The 25,271-nt window shown below is 46.5% G+C and overlaps 1 protein-coding gene across 1 annotated transcript in view; it reads right to left on the bottom strand.

The window, feature by feature from the left end:
- Positions 1-25,271, bottom strand: part of PLXNA4 (plexin A4) — a 459,725-nt gene that overhangs the window by 216,763 nt on the left and 217,691 nt on the right. The window contains exon 4 of the mRNA XM_087766199.1: positions 13,968-14,099. Coding sequence (XP_087622325.1) covers positions 13,968-14,099 — 132 coding nt within the window. The remainder of the gene's footprint in view (positions 1-13,967; positions 14,100-25,271) is intronic.

Here is a 25,271-nt window from a genome sequence, read left to right as displayed (position 1 = left end):
CTCCTAGACCTCTTACCACACAGAGACTTGTCTTGCATCATGCAAACATGAGGTCCTTGTGGTCAGGCATGTGCTCAAGGTGGTTAACAAGCAGCCATCTCTGAAGCATAGACAGACACCTCCAGGGACGCCCATGCGTCCATAGACAGCCTTAACCAGAGGATGCTGCCAGCTCAGTGACCCCACTGCACACAGCAAGTCTGCTGCAGTGGGCTGTGTGGGCTTTCCTCAAACATGTACCCACTCTTCTCCTCTGCTGCCCCTGTTTATAAAATAGACATCAGCTCTTAATCAATATTTCAAATGTTTAATTAAGAGTACAAGTTAAAAACACTAAATGCTCAAGCTGACAGCTTGCAATAGCTCTGTCCTGTGGAGTAGTATGGAGACTTTGAACCTACCTACACAAATCGCATAACACTGTGTTTGTACTACTCTGTAAAGTTGTATTTGCATTGGTAAATTTAATGTGCTCTGCATTACTCTCTGGTCCTAAGGCCAGTGAGTATAGAATAGCAGATGTACACATCATTAAACTCTCTTAGCTTGCAAATGGAGCAGCTGCAACCAAACTGCCTCTCAGAAACAGTCACTGGCCATGTTCATCCCTGAACCATGTCCAAGACTGTCTGCGAGGCAGCTTGCTGGCCCCACAGTGAGGATGTGCCAAGTGCCATCACACCAATTTAATGGACAAGACAATCCACCTCCAGTGCCTGGTCATGCTCCCTGGTACTGGTACAGATGTAACCTAAAGTCCACATGGCCACTGGTTCACTGCTTGCAGGAGCGAGGAAAGCCATGACTAAAAAAAAAAAAAAAAGCAGCAACAGCAGATGAAAGTAATCCCTCCTACACTCCCAGGCTATTCTGGTCCCATGTCACAGAGTATCATCCTCCAAGGTGTGCACACAAGTGGTCCTGAGGTCTTGCCGTGAACCAGGGCAGTAAACTGGCCAGCTTTAAGCACAACCCAAAACAAGAAATTAATTTTAATTTTTTTTTTTTTTCAATTGTCATCAGTCTAGAAGCACAAATGCAAGACCTGGTAAGGGATATCACAGATTTGTATTGACATGGGAGAGAAGGTATCATCAACCCACAAATGGAAAAAGACGATGTTCTCCCAAACAGGACCCATACTTGCCTCCTTTGTGGGGCACAAACTACTGGATTTTCAGATGAGGATCACAGAAGGTGTTTTTCTCTTTGCAAGCACACAGTTAAGATGGACTGTGCAGGGATGAGGTGGATTTTCCCAAAGGTGCGAGCTCAACCTTGGGAAAGTGCTGAGTATAGGGATAAGTAATTAGTGATGGATAGCATGTTCACCAAGTCCATTAGCTGGAAAGAAAAGCAAACCTGCAGCATTCTCAGTTGGAAAGAAAAGCAAACCTGCAGCATTCTCAGTTGGAAAGAAAAGCAAACCTACAACATGCTTCACATTCCTTCCCTGCATTTTCCTGCCTCCTGACAGCATCCCGACGACCCCCTCGCAGCCCACTCTGCCGCCTGTCAGGAAGCTCCCCTCAGCACAGCTTCGCATCTCGTTGGGGACCAGCATTTCCAATCAATTAGACATGTCACCACTGAATTTCTCTGCTAATTACTGGAGTTTATTATGTCTAAAGCCAGGTTAAATGCAGAATTCCTGAGGTCAAATGGGGTCACCCAGACAATCAGTTCCACATTTTCCGTAGCAAAAGAGACCCCCACAATCAGTCACTGCCAAGTGGTTTGTAATGACCAACCTGCCAGTTAATAGCCTGAGGTGAAACTCTCGGGGATGGATAATGCTCTTGGAGAGAGAAAGGAAAAAAAATCTGAACCAGCAAAGAAAAAGGCCACTTTGGAGGCGATTATAGCATAGACGCGTGAACCCACAACCCTTTCTTGGTGTTTTGGTGTGGAAGGAGAAGGGTTTCCTTTACACATCAAACAGCTCACAGAGAGCAAGAAGAGTCTTCCTTTGCACTAGTTGCTGGGTCTGACCCAGTTGCCAAATGCCCTTTGGTTTCAATGGTGTCAGCTGAGGCCACAATAAAAGCGAAGATGCTTAGGGTATATATCCCATGAGTTGCTAAAAAATGTGCCATGAGGTCTGCTACCTGCTTCTTCACCCCTCCTTGCCTAGTGATGGACACAGTGGTTGTAAGATGGTTGAAAGCCAAGGAGAGCCTGGGAAGGCTGTTCATGAAAAACAGAGCACACAGCTCCCTTTAGAAGGAAAAGAAAAACATGTCCCCACCTGTTTTGGAGATGAAAGGGTTTTCAAATCTCTCTTGGCTTATTTCGACACTGCATCCTGTGGGTGAAAGACGTCCTGTCCCTTACCAGCATTTCACTTGGAGCCGGCTATAGCAAAGCATGAAACACTTCAGCGCAACCAGAGCACATGGGGAGGCTCATAGTGCTCAGTGTTTGCAGTAGCAGCTGCCTGAAGAGCCTTGCCTAAATGTCAACACTGTTTTCAGAAACAATTATAGAGAATGCAAAAATAGCAATAGGAGTTACGTACCTCTTCTCTATCCAATGGCTGGCAGATTAATTTATATCATGAGGAAGCCAAAAGAGGATCCCTCTAACTGCTGGCCCTGAATACTCTCTATACACAGGCTTCCCTTCCCACAGTTAAAGGCTTCAGGATGACCAATGGTGCAGAGGCAAGACTCCCATGGACCCTCCTACATCTGGAGAGGTGCTGCAAAGCTCTGAGAGTCCACACTGTCAGATTCTTCATGGTGTCTTGCATGGGTTTGGCTGTCCAAATTGCAGTCTTTCAAACAATGTCTAGGGATGGCTTGTGTTTATTCCTCACACACTCTGGATGGAGGTGCCCTCTTTTGGGACAGTAAGAGAGCTGAGATCTACAGGCATGGGCCACACTGTGCCATTTGGTCTCACACCCAGAGAGTGTTCCCTGGTTTATTGTATTTATTCGTATAGCTGCTGGTAAAAAAAGGATATCTTGTCCTGATGGAGGCTAGGTCAGTGCAAACGTCTGCCTGCCTCCTTTGTGCCAGTGCTCTGTGAATCCAACATTAATTATATGAATCACCCTGAAGTTGACGCTCCATCAAAACACATTCCTGACGTGATATTTGGAGGAAACACACGGGTTACCTTTGCTTTTTGGGGCAGAAACTGCTGACACATGAACATCAAAAGTGCTTGGAAGATTCCTTCCAGAGAAAGCTTCTCCAATGATGTCATGGGAGCAAGGATCTTGTACAAACACTGTCTTTCATCCTCAAGAAATCCAAAGGGCTTTACAAGTTCATAAATACATCACAAAGGCACCCATGGATCCAAGCTCTCAGAGGAGGGACACAAGAGCAGGTATTTATGTAGGAGTTCAGGACTAGAGGAAAAGAAGTTAATTCATCAGGTGAATTAAAGGAAAGGATTTCTAGGGAGTCAGTATGATGTGAATAGCGGTGGGATTGGGATGAGACAGCAGAACTAAGAGTTTAAGGACCATTATTTCAAAAAGTCCCAACCTTAACCTGGCTGTTATTCAGCCAATGACACATGGGGCATTTGGCAGAGAAATTGTCCTGTCCATGTACAACATCCACCAGCAGGCAAACACCTACTGATCTATCTGCACAGCTTTCTGCACTGATTTTTCTGTCCCCTCAAATCTTCCAAACCACCCAAAAACCCTGGCTTTGTTACATTTATCATACAGACACAACCGCAGTTCTGTGGTCAGCACTGGGTGTCTTCCTGGGCTGCACTGTCAATCTATGCAGCTGGCTACACAGGCCAAGCCTATACTACAACCCTGTACATCAGAGTATTGACCAAGTACTCAGTTCACTGGTCCAAAACATCTTTCTAAAGGAAAAAAGTAAAACAAGACAAACCAAATTAAGTTTCAGGGATTCCCATAACTTCCTCATCCAGTTAGGAGATAAAACAAGAAAATAATTTTCAGGGTACTTGAGTATGTTTGTCTCCAATCACAAACTGGAAAATTTCCACAAACTGGAAAATAAAAAACAAAAAAGAAAAAAAAAACTGGAAAAAACTTTAACATCACAGTATGACATCAAAGTTATTTTTTAATAGAAATAAACATAAAAGCCAGTTTGCCTTTCAAGGGCAGCTTCTGGAATGGATTTAATTTTCCTGTTTCTACTACACACATCTATGAAGATAATGACGATATCAAGTAATATAAAGTGATGAGAGATATTTAGCAGAATAAGCCAAAAGTACAGAAGGCACAGCAAATTCTGGGGCACTTAGAAAAGTTCTCCCTCAGTCTAAGAACAAAATGCCTATTAATCCCCACTAACAAGGAGCATGCTTAGGAGTTCAGAGGTATCATATGAAAAATAGAAAAGGCATTAGAAAATGATGTCTGTGCACTTATGGTGTAAGGAAATGCCCCAAGAGAGCAAATACTTGCTTCAAAGAAAGTAATAAGAGACACATGAGCCTGCAATGGAAGTAACTTTTGAAGCATATTTAAAATGCAATGATTAAGAGAACAGTCCCTGACAGCCACTGGGCACCGATCCGGGAAAGCACTCAAGCATGTGTTAGACTTAAAAGCTTAAACCCAAGAGGTATGGAAGTGCCTATACCTCTAAGCCAGGGTCTCTGTCTTGCCCAAATCCTCCCTCCCTGAGAGCACTGGTGCCCAGGCTGGACTGGAGTGGAATACCAAAGCAGGGGGATGATTAACAACTGGTGCTTTCAAGTGACCTGCAAATGTAAGGTCTGTGTGAGGCAGTGGAGAGAAGGAGACCTGGCTGTCAGTGATACTGGAGGAGACAGATGTTTAATGGAGTCCAGGATTACAGATCTGCCAGGCTTCACATGTAATCACCAGCTTCTTAGGTTTCCTCTTTCTTCTCCCCTTCTTCTAGGTCTATTACAGGGTCAGGGGCTGGGGGAGGGGAGGATGGAGATTTTCAGATTTCCAGCTAAATTCCCTTAGCTGCCCTTAATACTCTGACCTGTTCCCAGCTGAAACGACAACCTACCAGTCCGCTGGGACTCAGAGAGACAGGAGTGGATTTTTTGTTGAAAATAAGAGGAGCAATGAATTTAACTCCACAGATCCACCTCCTTTTCCCCAGACAGCGCAGTAGCTTTGCTGAGTGGTCTGTGTTTCACTCACAGAGGCCACACCGCAGAGGAACAACACACAATCAATAGTGCCAGATGACCCACATGTTGTATGCCGGGCGGTGCTGTGCCCCAGGGGACACCTCTGCATGGCTTTCCACCCATCAGCTGCTCCTGAGGATCAATAGTCCCTGCTGCTTCTCACGCAGGGAATGACTCTACGAATGCTTTTTGTATTTATGGGCATTGCTTACTCTTCTCTTCAGTCTTACTCATTTTTTCTCCTCTGTGCAAGGCAGGGGGTAGCTATTACTTTGTGAAAGCAGAGCCCCATGAATTAGAAGGACCAATGTGCCCACTTAAAAGCACACAGAAAAGGAGGAGGGAGACCTAGTTAGACTGAATGACCCATCTCATTTCTCCTGTCATGACTCCAGGCAACCCCCTACAATTGCGTCCACTACATGGTTACCTTAAGGCAAGGAGTCACAAAGATGAATTAAACCACCCTCCACAGGAACACAGCACCTTTGAAAGCCTCCGTGCATCTTCCAGCTCCTGCGCTGCTTCTTTGAGCAGCCTGTAGAGGAAGCATCCTGGCACGGAGATGACTCTTCGGCAAGCTAAGAGATGAATGCTGACATTAGGCATTGCTCAAGTTCAAGCCAAATGCAGATCCACAGATGGCAATGTGAAAGCCGTAGTTCTACCCTCAAACATTGGACATATAGAGGAGGGCATAACTGTAGAGTTCAGTCACAAATATGTCACCACTGTGACTGAACATAGGTCTTTTAATAAGAAAGATTCTATCAGGCACTAAATTGTGTTAATGTATCTGTATGGACATAAGTGCACCCCAAATGCTGGCTCAGGGATGATTGGGAGACTCAGCCCTGACGCACTATTCTGTCACAGGCATGTGGCATGACCAAGGACGTGTCACTCAGCCCCCTCTGCTCATCAGCTGTAAAATTTCACCAGCAGTGCTCCAACCCAGAGGGCAGTTATATGAATTTATGTCTTGCCAGCAAGCAGGCTTTAGAGTCTGTCCGTGGCTAAGATACATGTATTCAAAGTACTTGAGCAGTTGCACTGATACACTCTCCGCCAGCTGGATCCCAGTGATTAATGCAATGTGCTTGCAGAGAAGTCATTTCTCTGGGATGGGACAGGTCTGGAAGAGACAGGGTTCTGGCATGGGTAAGCAAGGCCAAGCATGAAGCAAAGGTATACCAACCTGCATTTTGTATTAAATCCTTCCCTCCAGTGAAAGACTGTCAAACTGTCCCCAGCTAGTCTCCTCCACGCAGCTTGGACTTGGCAACTTTCCTCTAGATGAGATCAGGAAGGCTATAACTTAGTGTTGTCTACAGGATGGCTCCAAAGAGGGGAAAAATTATTCTCTCAAGAAGCATTTCCCTCAACAATACATGCAGCAGAGCTCAAACTAGATACTTGATGGTAACATAGCAAAAATCCCTCTGAACTTTGGGATCCAGCAAAGCTTTCCCACTTTCATCAGGGCATGCACACCAGACTCAGGTGTCAGGAGGAGACCTGAGTTTTCAATAGCCAGTTGCAGGAATTGCAGACAGCTCCAAAAAAGGTCCTGATCTTGGAAATATCTCGTATACCTTCAGGACACATGGAGTTACAGTGGTTTGCCCACAGCTGTACAAGGACTCTGTGAGCAAGGCAGGGTATGTGTCTAGGTCTCCCAAATACTGGACTGTCCCTCAACCACAAAGTTTTTCTCCTTTCTAGTGCACTTAGCATAGTACTTGTTTTAGGACAAAGTGGGACACCAGAATACAGCATCAAACTGGCTTACAAAAGCATTTCCAAAGCATAAAAAGAGCTTAATTCAAGTGTGAAAAGCCCAAGGCTGAGGGACAGTGGGAGATGAAATTCCAGATGCCCATGCATCTCATGGGATGGATACAGCCCCCGGCAGAATTTCTTCCCTTGCCATACATGGCTCATTTGGGACAACTCCAAGACCTTGAATTGATTCCTCACCTGCTCACCCCAGTTTTCTGAGTTATTTACATCCCCACTGGAGCACACAACCAACCCAGCAAGAGGTTAAGGGACTCCCCACTCCCTTAATTATCCCACAACTGCTCACTCCTAGGATACCCATGTGCTAGCAGAAAATGAGTTAAAATCAAGCTAAACTACGACTTTTTGCAATAATATGCCTTTTGCTGATAAAGAATTATTTCAAAAGAGTCAGCAGCACAATGGGCTGCAGTTTTGCCGGTGGGCCAAATCACTTTTATCATTCTTGGCTGAGAAACACAGGCAATCACACAGTGTCTTTTCCATCCTTAGCTGAGCATCCATGCAAGATTTTTCATCCATGCAGTCATTTCTCAGAAGACCTCTGACCTTATTTAACAGGCCTTTAATTAGGTGAAAGCAAATGCAAAGGAGAGCAGAGTTCAGCCTCTGATATTGCTGAGGGTGATAAGTGGTATTTTAGGGGCAGGAAAGAACAGTGAGAACAAAAGTTGCCTTTGCTGCCAGCTGGGATTACACTCATTGCTTCCTAGAGTTTGACTGACCTCTAGGAACTGTTGGTCCCTGTTTTGTGCAGGACTGCTCAAGAGCAGGGTAGCTGGGCAATGAAATGGGCAGTTTGGAGGCCTCTTCTTTTGCGGATTTAGAGAGAGCCTAACATGACACATATTCGCAAAGACATGTGCATTTCAACACTTGACTTGGGCCTCTTAGAATCTCTGATGACCCTGATCTTACTTAGGCTGTCAGTCTGGTCTAGGAGCAGCCAGTTACTCCAAGGAAGAGACTATACTGTCAACACTTCTCCTTCCTGGCTTTCAGAAGCTGAACAGTGGAGTCTCGCAGAAGACCTGACCATCTCCAAAGAGCGGATGTGCACAGAGTGGTCATCTTTCACACTATGCACAGTAGCACCTTCTACAAGTTGACAGTCAATACTCTAAGAACCACAAGACAGCAGAGTCGAATTATAGAAATTTGCAACAGCAGTGCCAAAATTTACAGTTTATGGGTGTCTCTTCTGCTTTTAAATCCCTAGGTCAAAAAGTCACACTTATTAGGCTATCTCAGCTTTCCATTTTCAAACAAGAACATTTCTGTCTTTTCTGGTTCTGGACCACTGATGAAAAACGTAGTCTGCATGCAACCTGATGGCTCACAAACAAACAAATGCAAATTAAAAGGAAAAACTCTTGAGTTATTTTTAAAACTTGTGATCCTGAGCCAGTGTTTCTGGGGACAGCCTTAAACTGACAATCCCCTGGAAACAGCTACTCCAAACCTAGGAGTTAATTGAAATCTTGTGCAAAGACCACATTTGAAGAAATTAAGCTATAATTAAGTAAAGTTATTAATGATTGCTTTAACTAATTGATATGATAACATAAGCAGCAGACAAGATTTTAATCACTGGTCACGAAATCAGAAGTAAACTAACCAGTCACCACCTCTTCCTTTGCAGCTAATTTGCACACAATAATTCTGTTGCAGATAGTGACTCAGCGGCAAAGTGAAGAAGAATAAATCTCAGGAGACAAATAGGTATAAAGCTTCCCCGTTTTAATGAGAAACAGACACAGAAAGTCCAAAAAGACCCTGTCAACATGATTTGTGATAGTGTTACTTAATTTTTACCAAATGTGGTTTCTGCCGTGCTTTAGTTGAAGTACATATTTATTTGATATTTCATTGGCAAAGTTTAAAAAAGCCCCCAAAATACCTATCTGCTTCTGCTACGTATGACCCTAGCAGTCTCACCTTCAACATACTGTAATGGTTTTAGGGAATCATAGCACTACACAGATGTGATTTATTCTCAGATCCTGGATGACTTTCTGCTAGTTTACAGGGAAGAAGCACAACTTTCCTCTGGAGCATGAAGCTGACTCACCTGCACAAAACAAACCTGCCTGCACAGAGAGGGACAGCAAATCTCTTTCTTTGAGTCAAATGTAGGGTTACTCATAAACTGTTTGCAGAACAGAGTCTTCCCTAGTCATTAGTAAACCGAAAGTAGGAGGCAGCTCAAAGCCTTAGGATTTTAATAATACGAAGTTGGGGCCTCTTACTCTTTGCCTTCTGGTTTTTGAGCCTTTAAGTTCATTTTCTCTAGCTCTTCCCTTTGATCCTTCTATATCAAAGAGAAGAGCTGAGATTCTTGTGTCTTGGAGTTGCTTCCAGGTGCTGCATCAGCTTTGCAAAACACACCTAGCACTGGGAGAGACCCAGGAGTCCAACATGCCGAAACAGATATTTAGGGGGTGATGGAGGTGACCTTCCAAATACTAGCCCAAAGCCACAGTAGGAAAACAAGCATCCTGCACCTCCTGACATGTCGAGCTGGGCTGCATGTGCATGTCAACAGTTAAGCATCAAGGAGGCAAGCAGGCACGGTCAGCCAGCAGTGTGGTGGCAGCTGGAAGAGGAGAGACGAAAGGAACAGCGGTGCCAGGACTGGAGGAGTGACAGAGAAGCAAGCGCAAGTCCATAAATGAGAGGTCAGGGCCACAAAGAGGGATGGGATTAGAGAGAGAGGCAGGGATAGTAAGGAAGGGGTGAAAGAAGCATCTTAACCCCTGCAGAGAGCTCCAGGGAGCTTGTAGGCTCAGGCTTCTCATTTGGGAGAAAAAAGAGGTTCAGAGTTAGAGAAGGAAGAGGGATCTGAGGAGGCGTGTGTGTGTAATGAGAAGCAGAGGAGATGCAGAGGCACTGCAGGCCTCCTTCCCCTGCTCCTCCACGAGCATTTCCCATCTGCTCCTCATCCCCTTAGATCAGCGTGTGAGGCAGAGGACTGTCCAGTGCCTGCGCACAAGAAACAAAAAAGGAAAGAGAAACAAGAAACAGCCCAACCTTCGAATGTACCAATATCCCCATGACCCCCAGGGAACATCTCTGTACAGGGACAAATGCCATTCAGACAGATAAGTGAGGAAATTGCACCTCGGAGTAGCCCCCTCCCTGCCTCCGCCACACAAGACCCTCTGTTCAGTGGGAAACACCGTCTGGCTTGTAACTCACTTAGAGCCTTTGTGAAGGCTGGGGCTAAATGGCAGATCTCCTGATAAAGCATGACAGATCCATGTATGCACCAGTCCTTCCCTGCTCTGTTGACAGGGACTTGAAACACATGTTTTTACTTGAAACACACATATGCCCACACCTCTGTGAAATAATGGGACCTTGGTATACTGTGTCTCTGGGTTTTGGTGACAAATCTTCCCCTCTCCCTCATTCAATCAGTCTTCCTATAAAATATGTATTTATACATAATGGAACCCCTCTGATGGTGCAAAGCTGCTGCATCCTGCTTCTGAGAGCATGGCACATCTGATAGCTCCGACAAATGCCACTTTTCACCTCTTGACATTCACAGGAGCTGCAAGGAAGGACCTGTTTCAGCCACAGACCACAGGGCTGAGCTGGCTTCCCAAGTCCCCTTGAAGCCCAGGGAGTTCAGCTCCAGATGAAAAGCCCTATGTACAACCCAATGACGCCCCAGTGCACTGAGAAAAGTGCTCCCATGCAGAAGCTGACCTTAAAAAGGCCAGGGGATATATTTTTTTGGCAGCACAAGAAAGCCTCTTCTTGTAGCCAGGTTTATTGCGACAGCACTTTGAAGGTGTTTCAAGTTAAAAGATGCTTTGCTGAGCTGAGTCCTAACACCTCACTGCAGAATAGTTTGGGGCATGGCAAAAGCAATACTTTCTGGGACTGCCAGAGCCACAATAGGACTTGGACAAGCTGGAGAAACTGGCTTTATCTTTGGGGCTTCCATTCCTGTTCAGGACTGGTGAATGATGAAGCTGAGCCTGGCAAAACTGCTTTTAATGGAGCAGCTACATACCCAACAGAACCACTCTTATCTCTGGCGCACAGCCAGGGATGAGCTCAGCAGACGGAGGGAGGAGAAACTTCCTCCTTCCCCAGGGATAGGACCAGCCCTGGTGCCTGCCTGGCTTTGAAAAGGTCAGGTCAAGCCATCACTCTCCTGTCCCTCATCTCCACAGACCTCACAATACCAGGGGATTTCTGTGGGCAGTGAAAACCTCTGATAGTCAGAGCTTCATCCATTTACGAAAAGAACTGTACAACATGGCTTGTACAGTGGATGGGTTATATCCTTCCCAAGGCCAGCCTGTGCTCCTCCACGCTGTTCCTAGTCCTGCCTCCAGTGAAGGCAAATCCCTGCACCCACTATCAGCCGCCAAGGCCCTAAAAATGTTAATTCATTCAAGCACTTCAAGTGCATTATATCATGAGCACACAGATAGCAACTGTATTGCTGTGACGGCAGTGCTGTCATTCACATTGCTTGCTACATCACAGATAAAATCAGTCGGGCAAAGGCTTCTGTAGTGTTGAGTGTTTCATGAAATCAGATCAGATTTTAAATAATAATAGTCCATACCCTTTTCTCTAACCTCTCTCATACAGACACCCTTGGGATTCAAAGACGGGTGAGGGGAGATGATCAAATAAATCACAGGGGACTCAGGGCTCCTGGATTCTCTATGGGGCTCCACCAATGAATTGTGGTCCTAAAAAAAAATGCTTAAGCTTGTGCTTCAGAATAGCCAACCACAAAATGAGCCTGCTCACCCTGTAATGGTCAGGGAAGTACAAGTAGTCAACATACCAGCAAGAATATGTTCTTGGAAGTTTCTGGAGGAAAAACAAGCTGCTCTTCTTGTTCCAGATCTCATTTTTTAAGGAACTGAGTGAGTGAACAGTGCTGTCCCATTGGCTTCTCCTAGAGAGAATGAAGACAGCTCCTGGGTGCGTTACAAAACCAACCAGCCCAAAGGAGACAAATGTATTGTCTCTGTAAATCTGAAAGGCTGTACAAAGCCAGTGGCGGTATCTGAGGTGACCTGTTGCCAAATGGACCTGCACAAAAAGGACACTGAGCAAATCTGAAATCAGTGGATTGATTATTAGCATATCATCATTCTTAAGGGCTTTGATCATGCGAGGAGCCCCGTTCTGCTCAAAGGAAAGAAAGGACCTACTGAGTAAAAGGATGAGAAAGAGGAATGGTGCCTTGACCAAAGTCTCACAGGATCTCACAAGCATCACCAGATTCCCACCCCATCCCAACAGGTGACTGGGACTGTTTGCACTTCAGCACTGGAGGTGACATCCCATTCTTGCCTAGCATGGAGCAGATGAGAAAGCAATCCCAGCTCTGTCATCACATCTTTTCTCCTGAGTTATCATCTTCTCACGGCCTTTTTAGTAAAGATGAATGTACAGAGTTGCTTCCCTCTCCACTCTGAATTTGAGATATAAATATCCATAGTTGAGGGAGAGGGTCAGAGACATTGCAGAGACACAAAACACTTAAAATAAAATTATTCAAGCAGAAGAAATGACAGTCATAGATTGGAAACTATAACCCCCTGACTTTGCATGGGGAGGATAGCCAGCCTGCCACATCTGAGCTCCTGGACCACAGCAACCCTGCTAAACACCTCCCTCCAAAACCCACATGTATCCCTGTCTTATGGGCCAGGAGAAAACTTCTCCTAGCTCAGGTAAAGGCTAATAATTTTAGTGTCAGCCACAGCCTGGAAAACAGCCACCTGAAGAGAATATGAGGAGGGTCTATAAAATCATGGCAGGTGAAGAGGGAATGATTATTTACTGTTGCTTTTTTTAAGGCAGGAGTTAGTGGGTGGTAAAACTGCCACGAGGGTGGGTGAGAGGAGAGGACATTGTGGCCCATCTCCATCCTGGAGACTGCTGGCTGTTGACCACTGCAGTCCAGTGCTGTCAGAGGTCGGAGCACAACACACAACATCGCAGGGAGATCTTGGTGTTAGGGAACTGGGTAATACTGGGAGGAAACCACATTGCTCTGAAAGTGCTACGGGAATGTATGCTCCCAAGCATGACATCCTCCAGGCAATTCATGAAGGAAATAAGAAGCATATTAAGCGGGTGTTTTATGTTTGGTGCCACTTACATGATCCAAGGTCAGGCTGGTAATACTTGCTCAATGAATCATTGAACCTTAATGTATGGGTGAACACGTCACACTTGGACTGGTAGCCTCCAGTTGAACTGAAGCTGCACTGTAGGGCACCTGCCATCGCCCTGTCAAAATCCCTCATTGCTCCCTTTTTTCTGTGGATCTAAAGTTCCTCACAAGCACTCATGAATCAACCAGTTATGATATTTCAAGCCCCTGCATGTCCACAAGATTAATTATGTACAATGAATTTCTTCATGCAAAACTATTTCCTCCTCCCACCCCAAACAGCAAACTTCCTAAGGCCAAGCACTCTGCTAAATTCAGCCAGACTTCCATGTTGAACACCCAGATTGGTCCTTCCCTGGAATCTAGCTTGTAGTATTTTCAATAATAATACTAATAGCACAACAGGAACATCACACTAAACTTGGCCTGCACCCTGGCAAGCAGTCCCCTACAATCTTGATCACTGTGTCTCAAAGAGGCTCCAATTCCTCCAAATGCTCCAGTTGGAGCCAAATGATTCAGCGTTACACTTACCCGTATCTGTGGCAGATGTAGCCACAGTTTGAATGGGGGTGGAGAGCAATGTGGTATGCAGCAGATGCAGTAGCAACTCCTTGTCATGTAGCCAGTAAGATGTGTACTGCATAAGACAATGCTGGGGGTGGTTTCTTCTCCCTTAGTTCTCTGCCCTTGGCCCCTCAAAAATTGCATCAGTGTATAAATGCAATGGTTTCTAAGCATGAAAAATCATGAGATCAACAACGGAGCACATCTTTGTAGTACCTGTGTTCACTATCAGAACTTGATGTGCAATTCTGAGGTCCATAGCATGATCAAGCTAAAAGCTTTCAAAGTACCATGGACTGATGGAGTTTCTTACCTGCTTCTCAGACATGATGTAGAGGTGTTCATGATCCACTGAGAAGGCCATATCCCGTAATATGGGGCCAGTATCCACCACCTGCACAATCTCATACTCCAGTGTGTTCTTGGTGGTGCCATCCACACGGATCTGCAGAGCAAAAACAAAAGCAGGGAGAGAACATGGGTATTTTTTCTCCTTCCAAGAAGACTGTAAAATAATCATTGGAGAAATGCATTGTGGTCCAGGTCTTCTGGACAACAACCACTGTCATTGCAAAGTGAAATTTTCCCCTGCCTCCTCACTTAAAGGATAAAGCAGGTTTAACTGCTTCTGCTGGTCCCATCAACACAAGAGCACTGTAGAACAATCCAGAGCCTGCTCGCTTTTATCTGGCACTATCACTATGTTACTGTCATTGCCTGGACAAATCTACGGAGCCGAAAACCATGGCCCAAAGGGCAGAATTTGTGGTGATGATGAGCAAAAGATAAAAAAACACACAAGAGTCTGCAGGACTGACTCACTCAAATGCTAGTCAGACAGTATTATTGTTCTTATTGCTAATATTCCATGGGGCAATATTTTATTGCAGAGTGTACAATGCAACACAGACTATTTCTCTTGTTGATTACATATATCAGATATTGAAATCCGTGCTGCAGAAATATGGCACCTTATGATTCCAGCCACATCTCATAACAGGATGTCACTTAGGAACATCAATAACTGGAATTATGAGAAGGAACCAGACGCACAGTCCCGGTCTATCCCTGACAGTGACCCAGCGATACAGAAGAAAATGCACAAAACACCAGAGTTTTCTTTACCTGTCTAAAACCAATTTATAGAGATTGGGCTCAAAAGGAGCTGGAGAAAGTTTGTAATCCCTTTCAATACTATAATCACAATTCAGTATAATCTAGCTATGCACGAGTGTCAGGTCCTTCTGGACCTTGTGAGGCTCTGTACTTCACCAGACTCCATGGCCATGTGTTTCAGAGATGCATCCACATTCCTTATCTCCCTTGCTATGTTTTCAATGTGTTGCCTTTCACTTTTAGAAAATCTTCTATCCTGCAGCAACACAAACACTATAGTACCCTTACCTAGAAGAAACAAAGTTGTACTAGATCTGCTTCATGCTCCACATCACAATCTCCATATGTTCCTGACCAAAGGCTCCCAGTCCCTGGTTTGCACTTGTGCAGTTTGATAGCTGAGCAAAAAGCACCCTTCCCACCCAAAGGAAATAACAACCCGTGGAGAACTTATGGTATCAAGGCCCATTGCCACTGTTCCCTGGCACAGTCCATGAGCTTGTTCCTTCTGTATCAACCTCTCAGCCAAGAAACCGAGCCTGAATCATCTTCTATATTAGAAAGGCAAAGAAAAAGGAAGAGAAGGAATGACAAACGGTCTGGAAAGCCTGTATGAGCAAAGGGCAGCAATGATATACAGATTCTTATCTTTGTCCTTCCTCGATCTCCCCACCTGCTGTATGACAGCAAAGAAATCTTATTCACCCAGGAAAGACAGGGGAAATGAGGCAGAGAGGAGTTAGAAGGGCTCCCTGTGAGAGCAGAATGTGTGGAGGGTGCTCAGGGATGCTCAGATCCTACATGCTATCCGTCAACCTCCACAGAAGTGGGTGCACTGCAGGCATTGCCTGTTGGGCTGGTCAAATGACACCAGAGGATTTGCAGTTAGTTTGTCATCTTGATGGATCTGGTGATGACAGCAACACACTCCGCAGCATCAACACACAAAGAGGTCAGAGCCTGAAGCCCAACCCTGAACATCCATGCCTCCCGCTGGCTCTGACTGCCTGGGAGGAAAGGACTTACTCTTGTCCATGGTCCTTAATGGGTGAATTCAGCTCCTCAGAGTATCTCTGCTTGAAAGAGGACACTGATGTGATTCACCCATGAGGTGAAGAGCAAAGAGGCCAATGTCATTCCCCTTAGGACAGTCAGGAGAAAGGAAGGAGAAAGAAAGGGCTGCAGGCTGAGAAACACAGGAGTCTTCCTGTTGGGGCTCTGCCCAGGGCAGCTCATATGCCTCCACAGCAGGAGCCTTTCCCTATTTTCCACAGAGACTTCCCTGCACCAAGCTCTCACTCTCAGGGAGCGGTTGCTGAGCCTTGTCTGCTGTTTCAGCTCTGCCTCCCTCCCCAGTCCCTTGTGGCTTCTCGTCCCTGTCAGAGGGCTGCAGAAGACCGTCGCTCTCTCTGCTGATCACTGTGCTAAACAAACCTTACGTCTTTGCTGCTTTGACCTTGATTTTTCAGCATCGTCAGGGTCAGATCTTAGGCCACTAGATGTGTAAGCAACCAATTACCACCCCAGGGCTCAGTCGCTGTCCTCAGCCTTTGCCAGGCCCCATTAGAGCCGAAGGAGATCAGAGATGGAAGAGGCAGGATGGAGAAATAGTCGGCTGGAGCTAACAAACCGCGCAAACAGGAGGCACAGCCCCCAGGGATCTCCCCTATGCATTTGGTGCAGGTAAAAGATTGCAGAGGTTTCACACCAGGAAAACAGAAATACTCAGAAGTGATTTAACAGCTATTGCTAGCCTAATTGCCTGAAAAATCATTATTTTTCAGAGGGGGAGGGAGGGAGGAACAGGGCTCATTCCACTGTACATGTGCAAACATATACACGTGCACTCATGCACACACAACCCAACAACTATAAGTGCAGAAACCTCTCTCTCTCCTTAAAGCTGGTAGCTAAGTATAAAGAAAATTGAGAAGAAGGCCAGAAAGTCTGGCAGACATTCACCCACGCTGCACAGACCGTGCCAGCCCTGTGCCAGCAAAGAGGTGATTATCATAGCTTGCATCCAGAAGTCTGGCCCTTAACTCAAGCCATCCCTTTACCTGTCTTAACCTCTGGCTTTCTTATTTGACCCCAAGCATGGAGCCCAGAGGATCTCTACCTTCCCTGCACATTCTTCTCAGTCCTGAACATCAAAAAACACAACTCAGTTTCTCTTAGAGAGACATTTATTCCTGGTTCCCAGGCACCCACTAGAACCAGGGCATTTGTGTTAGCAAAAAAAAAATCAAAAGAAGAGCCTGTGAAGGGGAAATGAGAAGATTCTCATCAAAGCCTGCAAGTGATCACCACTAAAGTCAGCGACACAGATACAATCTCTGCTCAGAAAGCTCCCCAAGTTGCCAATTGCAGGGAATTTGAAGCACGCACCAGCAGTTTGCTCTGTGCCTGTTTTTTGCTGGCATCAGCCACAAGCCCCACGTAGAGCTGGGGTGCTGAGATAGATAGAGTTTTCTTCTGACTGAAATATGGGTATTCTTATATTCAAGATGTTCTTATTAGGCTGTGGGATTAGAGCCTGACTGACAGTCCAGTGGGGATTTCTCCTTGAAAATGCCTGTGAACCATGAGCACCTCAGCAAGGCAAGAGGAAGGGAAGCAAGAAGCAATGGAGAGGGCTCCAGGACCATACACGAGTCTCAAAATGCTCAGTCCACCACAACCACCACTACCAGATGTGTGCACACTCCTCCACAAACATGCTTATCACCTCCACCACAGGAATACCTGTTCCCACGGCCTACATGTCTGTCCTGGACAGACATATGCTCCTTGGACCACAAGATGCTCTACTCAGCTCCCCAAGCTCCCTTGCCCTCCTTTAACCCATCACACATGTGCAGAGGTCCTGAGAACCAATGCGCTCAGGCTGCACATTAATCCTGCTTCCCGGAAGGCTGTACTCACTGGGCTTCGTTCTGCAAAGCCGGCTGCTATTAAAACATCAGCATGATGCTTCCCGAAGGTCAACTACCAGGGGACCTATTCTGGCAGCTGTTTGTTTGTTTGTCTGAACATTATCTAGGTCTGCCTGTTTATTTACATCCATTGAAGTATCAGACAATAAATATCCTCTCCCAGTAGCAAACAGATGCTTGCACTCGAATGTTAGGACTAGCGCTGGCTTCAAAACGATCTCCTTAATGAGCAAACAACACCATTAATCTTTAAAGACACAGGCTCTGGCCTTCCCTGAGCTCCCACCCTGGCTGTGGCTAGCCCTACAGGCATCCTGGCAAGGAGCCCACGGGTCTGGTAGACGAAAGAAGGTAAAAGATAGCTTCCATCACTTGACTGGTGCTTTTCAGCGTTATCTGGGTCTCCCCAGCTGCTGTGGGGTCACAGGAGGGTGATGCTTGAGCACAGTCTCCCAGGCAGGCTGGTGGCAGATGCCTCAATCACAATTCTAATAAACCCCTCCAAATCATGGTTATGGACTCAAAAGGGTCAAAAAAAAGCAATGGGGCTGGAGGACAAAGAAAGAATTGGTGCTAGCAAGAACTTAGTCCCATTTCTGGAAGATAAAATCATGATCATGGCAAAAAGCAAATATCTTTAAGCTCACCAGAGCAACAGAAACACCTGCCTTCCAGACTGGAGCATCGATCTTGTCCCGTGGTCTGAGAGAACCACAAACCTCTGTTAGCATGTTATTCCTCCACTAAGCTGGATGGGGATGGTCTCTTTTGGAAAGCCTCATTGTGCAGATGTGGAGGCTAGGTGAGAAAGAGGTGAAGTGATCAAGCATGCCAGCAGCGGAGCTGTGAAAAGCTCTGCCAAACTGTATGTCTACATTAGCAAATAGCATAGTGTAAAAGGAGCCATCTGTAAAGGGACGCTGTTTCTGCTAAAATCCAACATCCATACTAGATGTACTTCAGGAGCTTTACTTCAGACCTGTCAAAGCCTGATCCCATAGACTGAATCAGTGTTTGGAGCATGTTAATATCTTTCAGTTTTGTTTTATGCAAGAAAAATCCAGTTCATACACTTTAAGACTGCTTTGCTATATGAATCACAGCAAATTAAGCGCACACAGCTGATATTGTCTTCAAAATTGTCTTCAGACTCACTTCAAAAGCACACTCCTGAACGAGGACTCCTGCTACCTCCTCACATCTATTTTATTGTTCCAACAGCTTGGACTGGTCACTGGCAGCAAAAGAACAGGTCATTTCCACTGTGTCAGTTGAGCTCAGCTGTTTCTTACTCTTCTAAAACCATCACCCCCTGCCCAGAGCATCACTCCTGGCCCAACAGAGTCAAAATGAGACCCCCCTCCATTAACTCCTTTGTATAAAGCACTTGAAACTCATCCAGAACTCCTGAGAGTGTGGTCAGGAGCAGGACCATGATGGCTGGCCAGGCGGACAGCAGGAGCAGACGCTGGTTGGATGATAGTAATTACAAATAATTAAATGAATAACTAAATGGAAGAGGAATTGGTGAACCATGGCTTGCTCAGCCAACCCGTCCCTCCCCGCCACTTTGCTTCTGTGCAGTGTCAGCAGCCCCCAGGCTGATGAAGTTAAAGGGAATTCATCATCGCTGGCCCCAGTGCTTCCAGCTGGCGCTCCAGCAGCTCCTGCTCAAGTCATGTTGGTGGTTTATTTTGGCCATGAAATTGCCCCAGTTCCCAGGAGAGGTGAGTAAGTGGCTGCCAAGAAGATTACAAGGGTGGATTTCAAAGGCAAAGCCCCGCAGGTCACAGAATCCATCCCTGTTGTCTCCTCCTGGGTGCAAGGGAGTGAACACTGCCTCTGAAAGGAGGAGAAATATTTTTGGGCAGGGGAAGCCAGACCTGGCAGGACAATCTCTAAACTCTCAGTATCCTGAGGCATCCCTCTTTTGTCCTCCCTACCTCTCCTTCTCCCAGAGCTTCTCACTGAAATCACCATCATTATTTCTCGCTATTGGATTAAGGATCTGCAAACCTCATTTTCAGGAGATCCAAGCAGCCCTGGAGCCCAGTACATCAATCCAGGCTGCTCTGAGCAGTGCCCAGCCACTGCCTTATGACTGCACAGGGGCCTCTAATACTTCATTGCTTTTCTAATATCAGTTCCTCCCTGTTTTATGAACCTAATGTTCCCCAGCAGATGCTGGGACTGCTGGCTGCTGTTCCTGGCATGGCAAAGGGGCAAAGACACAGCAGACAGCATATGATCTAATGTCAGGCCGTTATGATGATCATCTATTTCTGCTTTTCCCTTGATTTGAGTTACATGATGTAGCTCTATTGATCTCGGCAAAGACAGAGAAGGGGCTGGTGACACTCCATGCTCCTCCTATTTCCCTCTGTTTTAGCGTGTGTTTTCCAGTCGAATAATCCGTTCTAATTTGCCTGAAGCCTATTAACAGGAGATCAATTTCTAATAAAACATGGCATTTCAATAGCCCCATCTATCCACTGATCCAAAAGGCCTTTAGAAACACTAATTGAAAAAGCAAGGGGTGAGGTATCTCTCTCGTGCCTAATAGTCAGCAGCTAGCAGCCCTCTCTCTTCTCTTCTACAGATGTTTTAAGGTGCTACTTGCATGGACGAGCCAGCCCATCCAAATACAGATTGCAGAGCACCTTCAGCCATATGGATAGCAGGATTATGGAAAACCAGGTGGTTAGTCTTCTCAACACTCATGCTTTCAATGCTACCCAGACTCCAATGAGTCATGACGGCAGCCATTCTCACCGGAGGTGATGCTAGCTGATCTGGAGAGGAGAGTAAACCCCAGCCTTTTGCTTCCAAGGGAGACCCACATCCTAAATTTGCAAGTGCCCTGCAGCTTTTACCCTGGCAAGGCTCACCTCTAAAACTCTGTCCCAAGCTCATCAGTGTCTGTGTGATCACTCATCCAATTATACCCACAGACCCAAAGTTGTATACACAAAAATACCCTTGCAGAAGGCACCTACAGGCACAGCATGCTCTCTCCATAGAATGCATATGTACACCTGAGTGCACACATCTGCTCCACACAACAGGACGGACAGCAAAGTGGATTGGTCTTGCAATCCCTTTGGGTTCCTGGTTTACATTTCTTTTGTCCAGGAGATCTAAATCTTGTGGTTAGCAAGCAAGAAAGACTTATTTCCTACAGCACTGCAACAGCCAAGGAGAATGGTTCTTCCTCCTTCTTCATCCACACAGTTCCCAGGGCCTTTTTTCCGAAAACCAAAAATATGATTTTCAAGAAAACAGCTTCCCTAGAATACTGCTGGCTAATCCCTATCATCTGCAGGCATTGCACTGTAATCTTCCCTCAGCTGGGCTCTGGCAGGGAGCACGGGTGGCTGCACTGGGCAAGGCCACGGGGTCTAATCCCTGCAGAGGAGTCACCCACTGACCTTTTGTGTAATCCAGCCAGCCTGCAAAATTAGGTCAAACAGAGATGTGCCTGACTGCTGGATAGGAGATCTCCCTTGCAGGGCAAGCACAGTACACCAAGGCAGAGGAGGATTCCTCTTGCTTCAGCAGGGCCAGGAGAAAGATGGGATAAGATATTGATGGCCATCTGTTTTCAGTTCATGGCATAGGTGCTTTTGTTTCATGGTGGGTCAGTGTCACAGCAGATCAAGCATGCAATGATCTGCTATATGCTGCAATGAACCTTCTGCTTTGAGCTCAAGGGTCCTGCAAGCCAGGAGACGAACTCCTAGCTGACAGAGGTCCCCTTTCTTTCATAGTCCTCAGTAAATGACTACTGTGCCATACCACTGTGGTTCCCCACCAACTTTTATAGCAAGAGATACTCCCAGCTGCAATGGATTTATGATCTAAATTAGACATAAATAAAAGACCGGCCTTTCATTCTGGGCTTGGACAGCACCTAGCAGAGTGGGTTTATGACTGCTGCTCCCAGTACTATAAAAATAATAATTACAGCTTGAAGTGTGGCCAGCCAGGCTGTACCTGGACTGCAGGGCTCACCCCAAATTGAAACAGCTACAGGGCTGGAAACAGAGGGAAAGGGAAGGACATGACTGGGTCCTTCTTCTTCACCAGGGAGAGCATGTCAGGTGTATGCAGCTTTCACATTCATGAGCCAATTGACAGATGACATCATTTTTGAAAGCACGACTTACACACGCTCCCCTGGCACTCCCTGATTGATAAATTAGACACTCATGAGCCATGTGCTAATCAATGCAAATCATTAGTTTGTAACAACACAAGGCAAGCTCGGCAGAGCTCGTTTTTCAAGGTAATGGCCTGCCAAGTGATCAGCGTTCAGCAACAAGCCCTGCCGGGCGATCTATTAACAGGCTGCTGGCACTCACCTATGGCATGGGGTTGAGGCCTTTGCTGTCCAGTCCCCAGCAAGGATGGGGCTGTGCTGCTTGGTGCGAGAGCCAGAGCCCTGAACCTGCTATTTCTCCTTCCTCTCCACGAGGTGCATATGCTCTCGCTGCCCATGAACGCTTGTTCTCCACTTACCCCAACCCTGCAACCTAAAGTGAAAGTCATTTTGAGAGTGAAAAACTGTGCTTTGCTCTCTATCAGTGGAAAATGAAGCAGGCCACTCAGTCCTAGGAAACTTCATGCTGACAGCAGTGACATCTCTGAGAGGCTGATGTCTACATCAGTCATGTGTTTGGCCAAACGAAAAGGCCATTTGAACACTCTAGCCACCAGATTTTACATCCAAACTTTTGGCTTCAGGCTCTTACAAGCACTGCCCAGCTGAGTGAGTACTTTGGGAGAATGAAACTACATCGGGGAAAGACCTGCCACCATTGACTTTTCTGCCAGAGCAAAGGGAGGGCAGGAGCATGGGGTGACTGCTCCTTCTCCAAAGAAGCCTGTACAGCCTCTGTGTCTGCTTCTCAAGCTCCGCAGGATTTCGATCCCGCTGGCAACAGGGCAGAGTCTCTTCATCCATGGGTTGCTTTATTAGGCATATATCCTACGACAGGTACTCTATAGAGCACCTCCAGGTCCTCCACAGAGAATAAGGGCTCTGTACTTGACATTCCCACAGGTAAAGCTCAGTGCTTACAGAGAGGCTTCTGTTGCTGGATGCTCATATTTATGGTCCCAGTGGATAATCTCAAAGGTCATCCTAGCGCCACTCCATTCATGTGCACTACGATGAGGCTTTTGGATCATGCAGCTGCCTCTCTGCAGCACACCTACGGCTACCCTACAGCAATAAAGTCATCTCCTGCTCCTCACAGCACCCTCCTGCATGAGCTGAAAGGTAATCCCCTGGACCTATTAGCTCTATGGGGCTTCTGATACATCAAAGAGTTGTTCCAGTTTTCCAGGGTGCCGGAGTTCAGATGTACATAAAGCCACTGGCCATGGCAGGAAAGGTGCAGATCTCCAGGCACTTTCGTTTCTCCCAAACTGCTGGAATTTCATTTGCATGGCCAACATTTTGGGGAAGGGACAGCTATGTTTTGAACATTTACCCTTACAATTCAGACAAGTAGCACTACCAGAAAGGTTCAAAGCCCTGCATACTTTTGGTTCAGAAATACCCAGAAGTGCAGCATGTGTGTAGATAGGACTGACAGAGACAAAGATATCAACTTAGTTGGCCTGGAGTAGAAATCCTTACAAGGAATTGCTCAGAAATTGAGGCAGATAGTAATATACGATGGTATGAGGACAGATGGATTGCAACATGGGCTGGATTGTGAATACAAGTCCTTTATAAGTGCCTGTTCATGGAGCTGAGGGACCAGATTCCTCCCAGAGATGAGCTCATCCCGCCGTGCCGGGAACACGGTGACCCAGAGGGCTGGGAGCCCCACGGCGGGGGGTGCAGAGCAGCATCACAAAGGGACCTTTGACTGCGGCCAGACGGGTTGAGCTTTGAGACACCCACGGATCCTCACGACACAGTGTCACATGAGAGGAAGACCGCTGCCCTTTGACAACGGGAGGCACGCACGCGTGCGGAGACCCGGGCACCCGCATGAAGACATGGGCAGAAGAGCACACAGGAGCACACAGATGGGCATGGGCAGCAGAGCACACATCAACACAGTGGCATGCAACAAGTTTGAAATATTTGAGCAAGCAGGGGTGCGGAGGCACCCAGCAACAGATGCATGCAGGTGTGCACACAGCCTGCCCACCCAGGCTCATCTTCCTGGACTGAGGATGTGCTCACCAACGCACCATGGGGTCTTGGGCATGAGCAAGGGGACGTGGGGTGATGTAAAAATGAGTACACGCATACATCGAGCGTATATTTGCACCCAACGGAGTCTGGGATGGGAGCACACATGGACAGCACAGGCATCCCTGCAAAAGGACCCGCTCCCTGTAGCAGACAACACAAGGAATCTGATCTGAATACGGGCATTTACACACACCTCAGGTGGCGCGGTGCCCTGGGCAGCTTCAGGCATCAGCAAGGGCAACAAGCTCAATCATAGCCTGTCACATTCAATCTTGGAGATATGAGCATGCATTTGCAATTTCCCTTTGCAGCGTATCAGAGGCGGACTAAAGCTCCTGCTTTGCTAAGGATTTCAGCACTTTTGCTATTTTCTCTAAACAAAACAAATAAAAATTTGTATTCCAGAGATTATATCGCTGGTCAAGTAAGATTCCTCTGTTCTTGCACCAATATTTGTGTCTGGTACTGGTGCTAAATGACTACAGAGAGATGCAGAGAGTGATGGGCTGTGAGTGCATAACTGAAAACAGAGAAATCTTGGGGGCTGGAGCTCTTTGCTCACTCCCTTGCTAAGAGATATGGGCTGGACGGGTGGATGGAGTCATGGCTTGGGAACAATTCCTGTCATCAATGCAGGGACACATTATCTTCAAGGCCAGGGGAAAGGGGAACCTGAAAGAGAAGCTATCCGAAGAAATCAGCCAGCCCAGACTCTCTGTCCAGTCCTTTTTGTCAGTTGACATCCCTGGGGCTAAGGTCAAGATAATGAGGTCCCACATATCTCTGGGCCCCAGCCCCACTGACAGGGTTGTGCTCTGCAAAGGTTATTGTAATTCAATTGCTGACTCTTTCAGCTTCTGGGCTTCTCAATGCCAAGGTGACCTATTAAGAACTTAATATCAGATAAAAAACATCCCTTGAAGCCTTTTTAACCTTCATAATCTATGTTTATCCACAGGAAAAAAATAAAAAAAGAAGAGAGAAAGAGTGAATGCTTATCTTCCAATACTGCCTCAGATAATAGGAAAGTACCATCTGGGGACAAAGATCCATGTTTGCCCTTTCTCCCCTTCCATGCAAGCAGCCAGAAAACTGACCCAGCGCTGAAACTGTGGTTAAGGCCTCTTCCATTCACCTCCCATAGACTGATCCTCCACTGAAGGCTGGTCTCATCTGCAAATCCACTAACGGTCCCTCTGGTTTTGTCTCTGATGCCTGACCAAGGGACATGTCTCTCTGCAGGCCAGCCTTAGCACAGACCACCTTTCCCACCAGCCAGTCCCAAATGAGTAGCAGCGGTCCCAGCAAGTGCCACCTCTTCCATCAGCCAACTTCCATCAACACCAAATCC

The sequence above is a fragment of the Nipponia nippon genome, unplaced genomic scaffold (assembly GCF_047370975.1).
Source record: "Nipponia nippon isolate SJK-2023a ecotype South Korea unplaced genomic scaffold, ASM4737097v1 scaffold_3, whole genome shotgun sequence".
Classification (NCBI taxonomy): domain Eukaryota; kingdom Metazoa; phylum Chordata; class Aves; order Pelecaniformes; family Threskiornithidae; genus Nipponia; species Nipponia nippon.
Note: the sequence above shows the minus strand (reverse complement) of the source record. Positions and strands in the feature narration are given on the sequence as shown.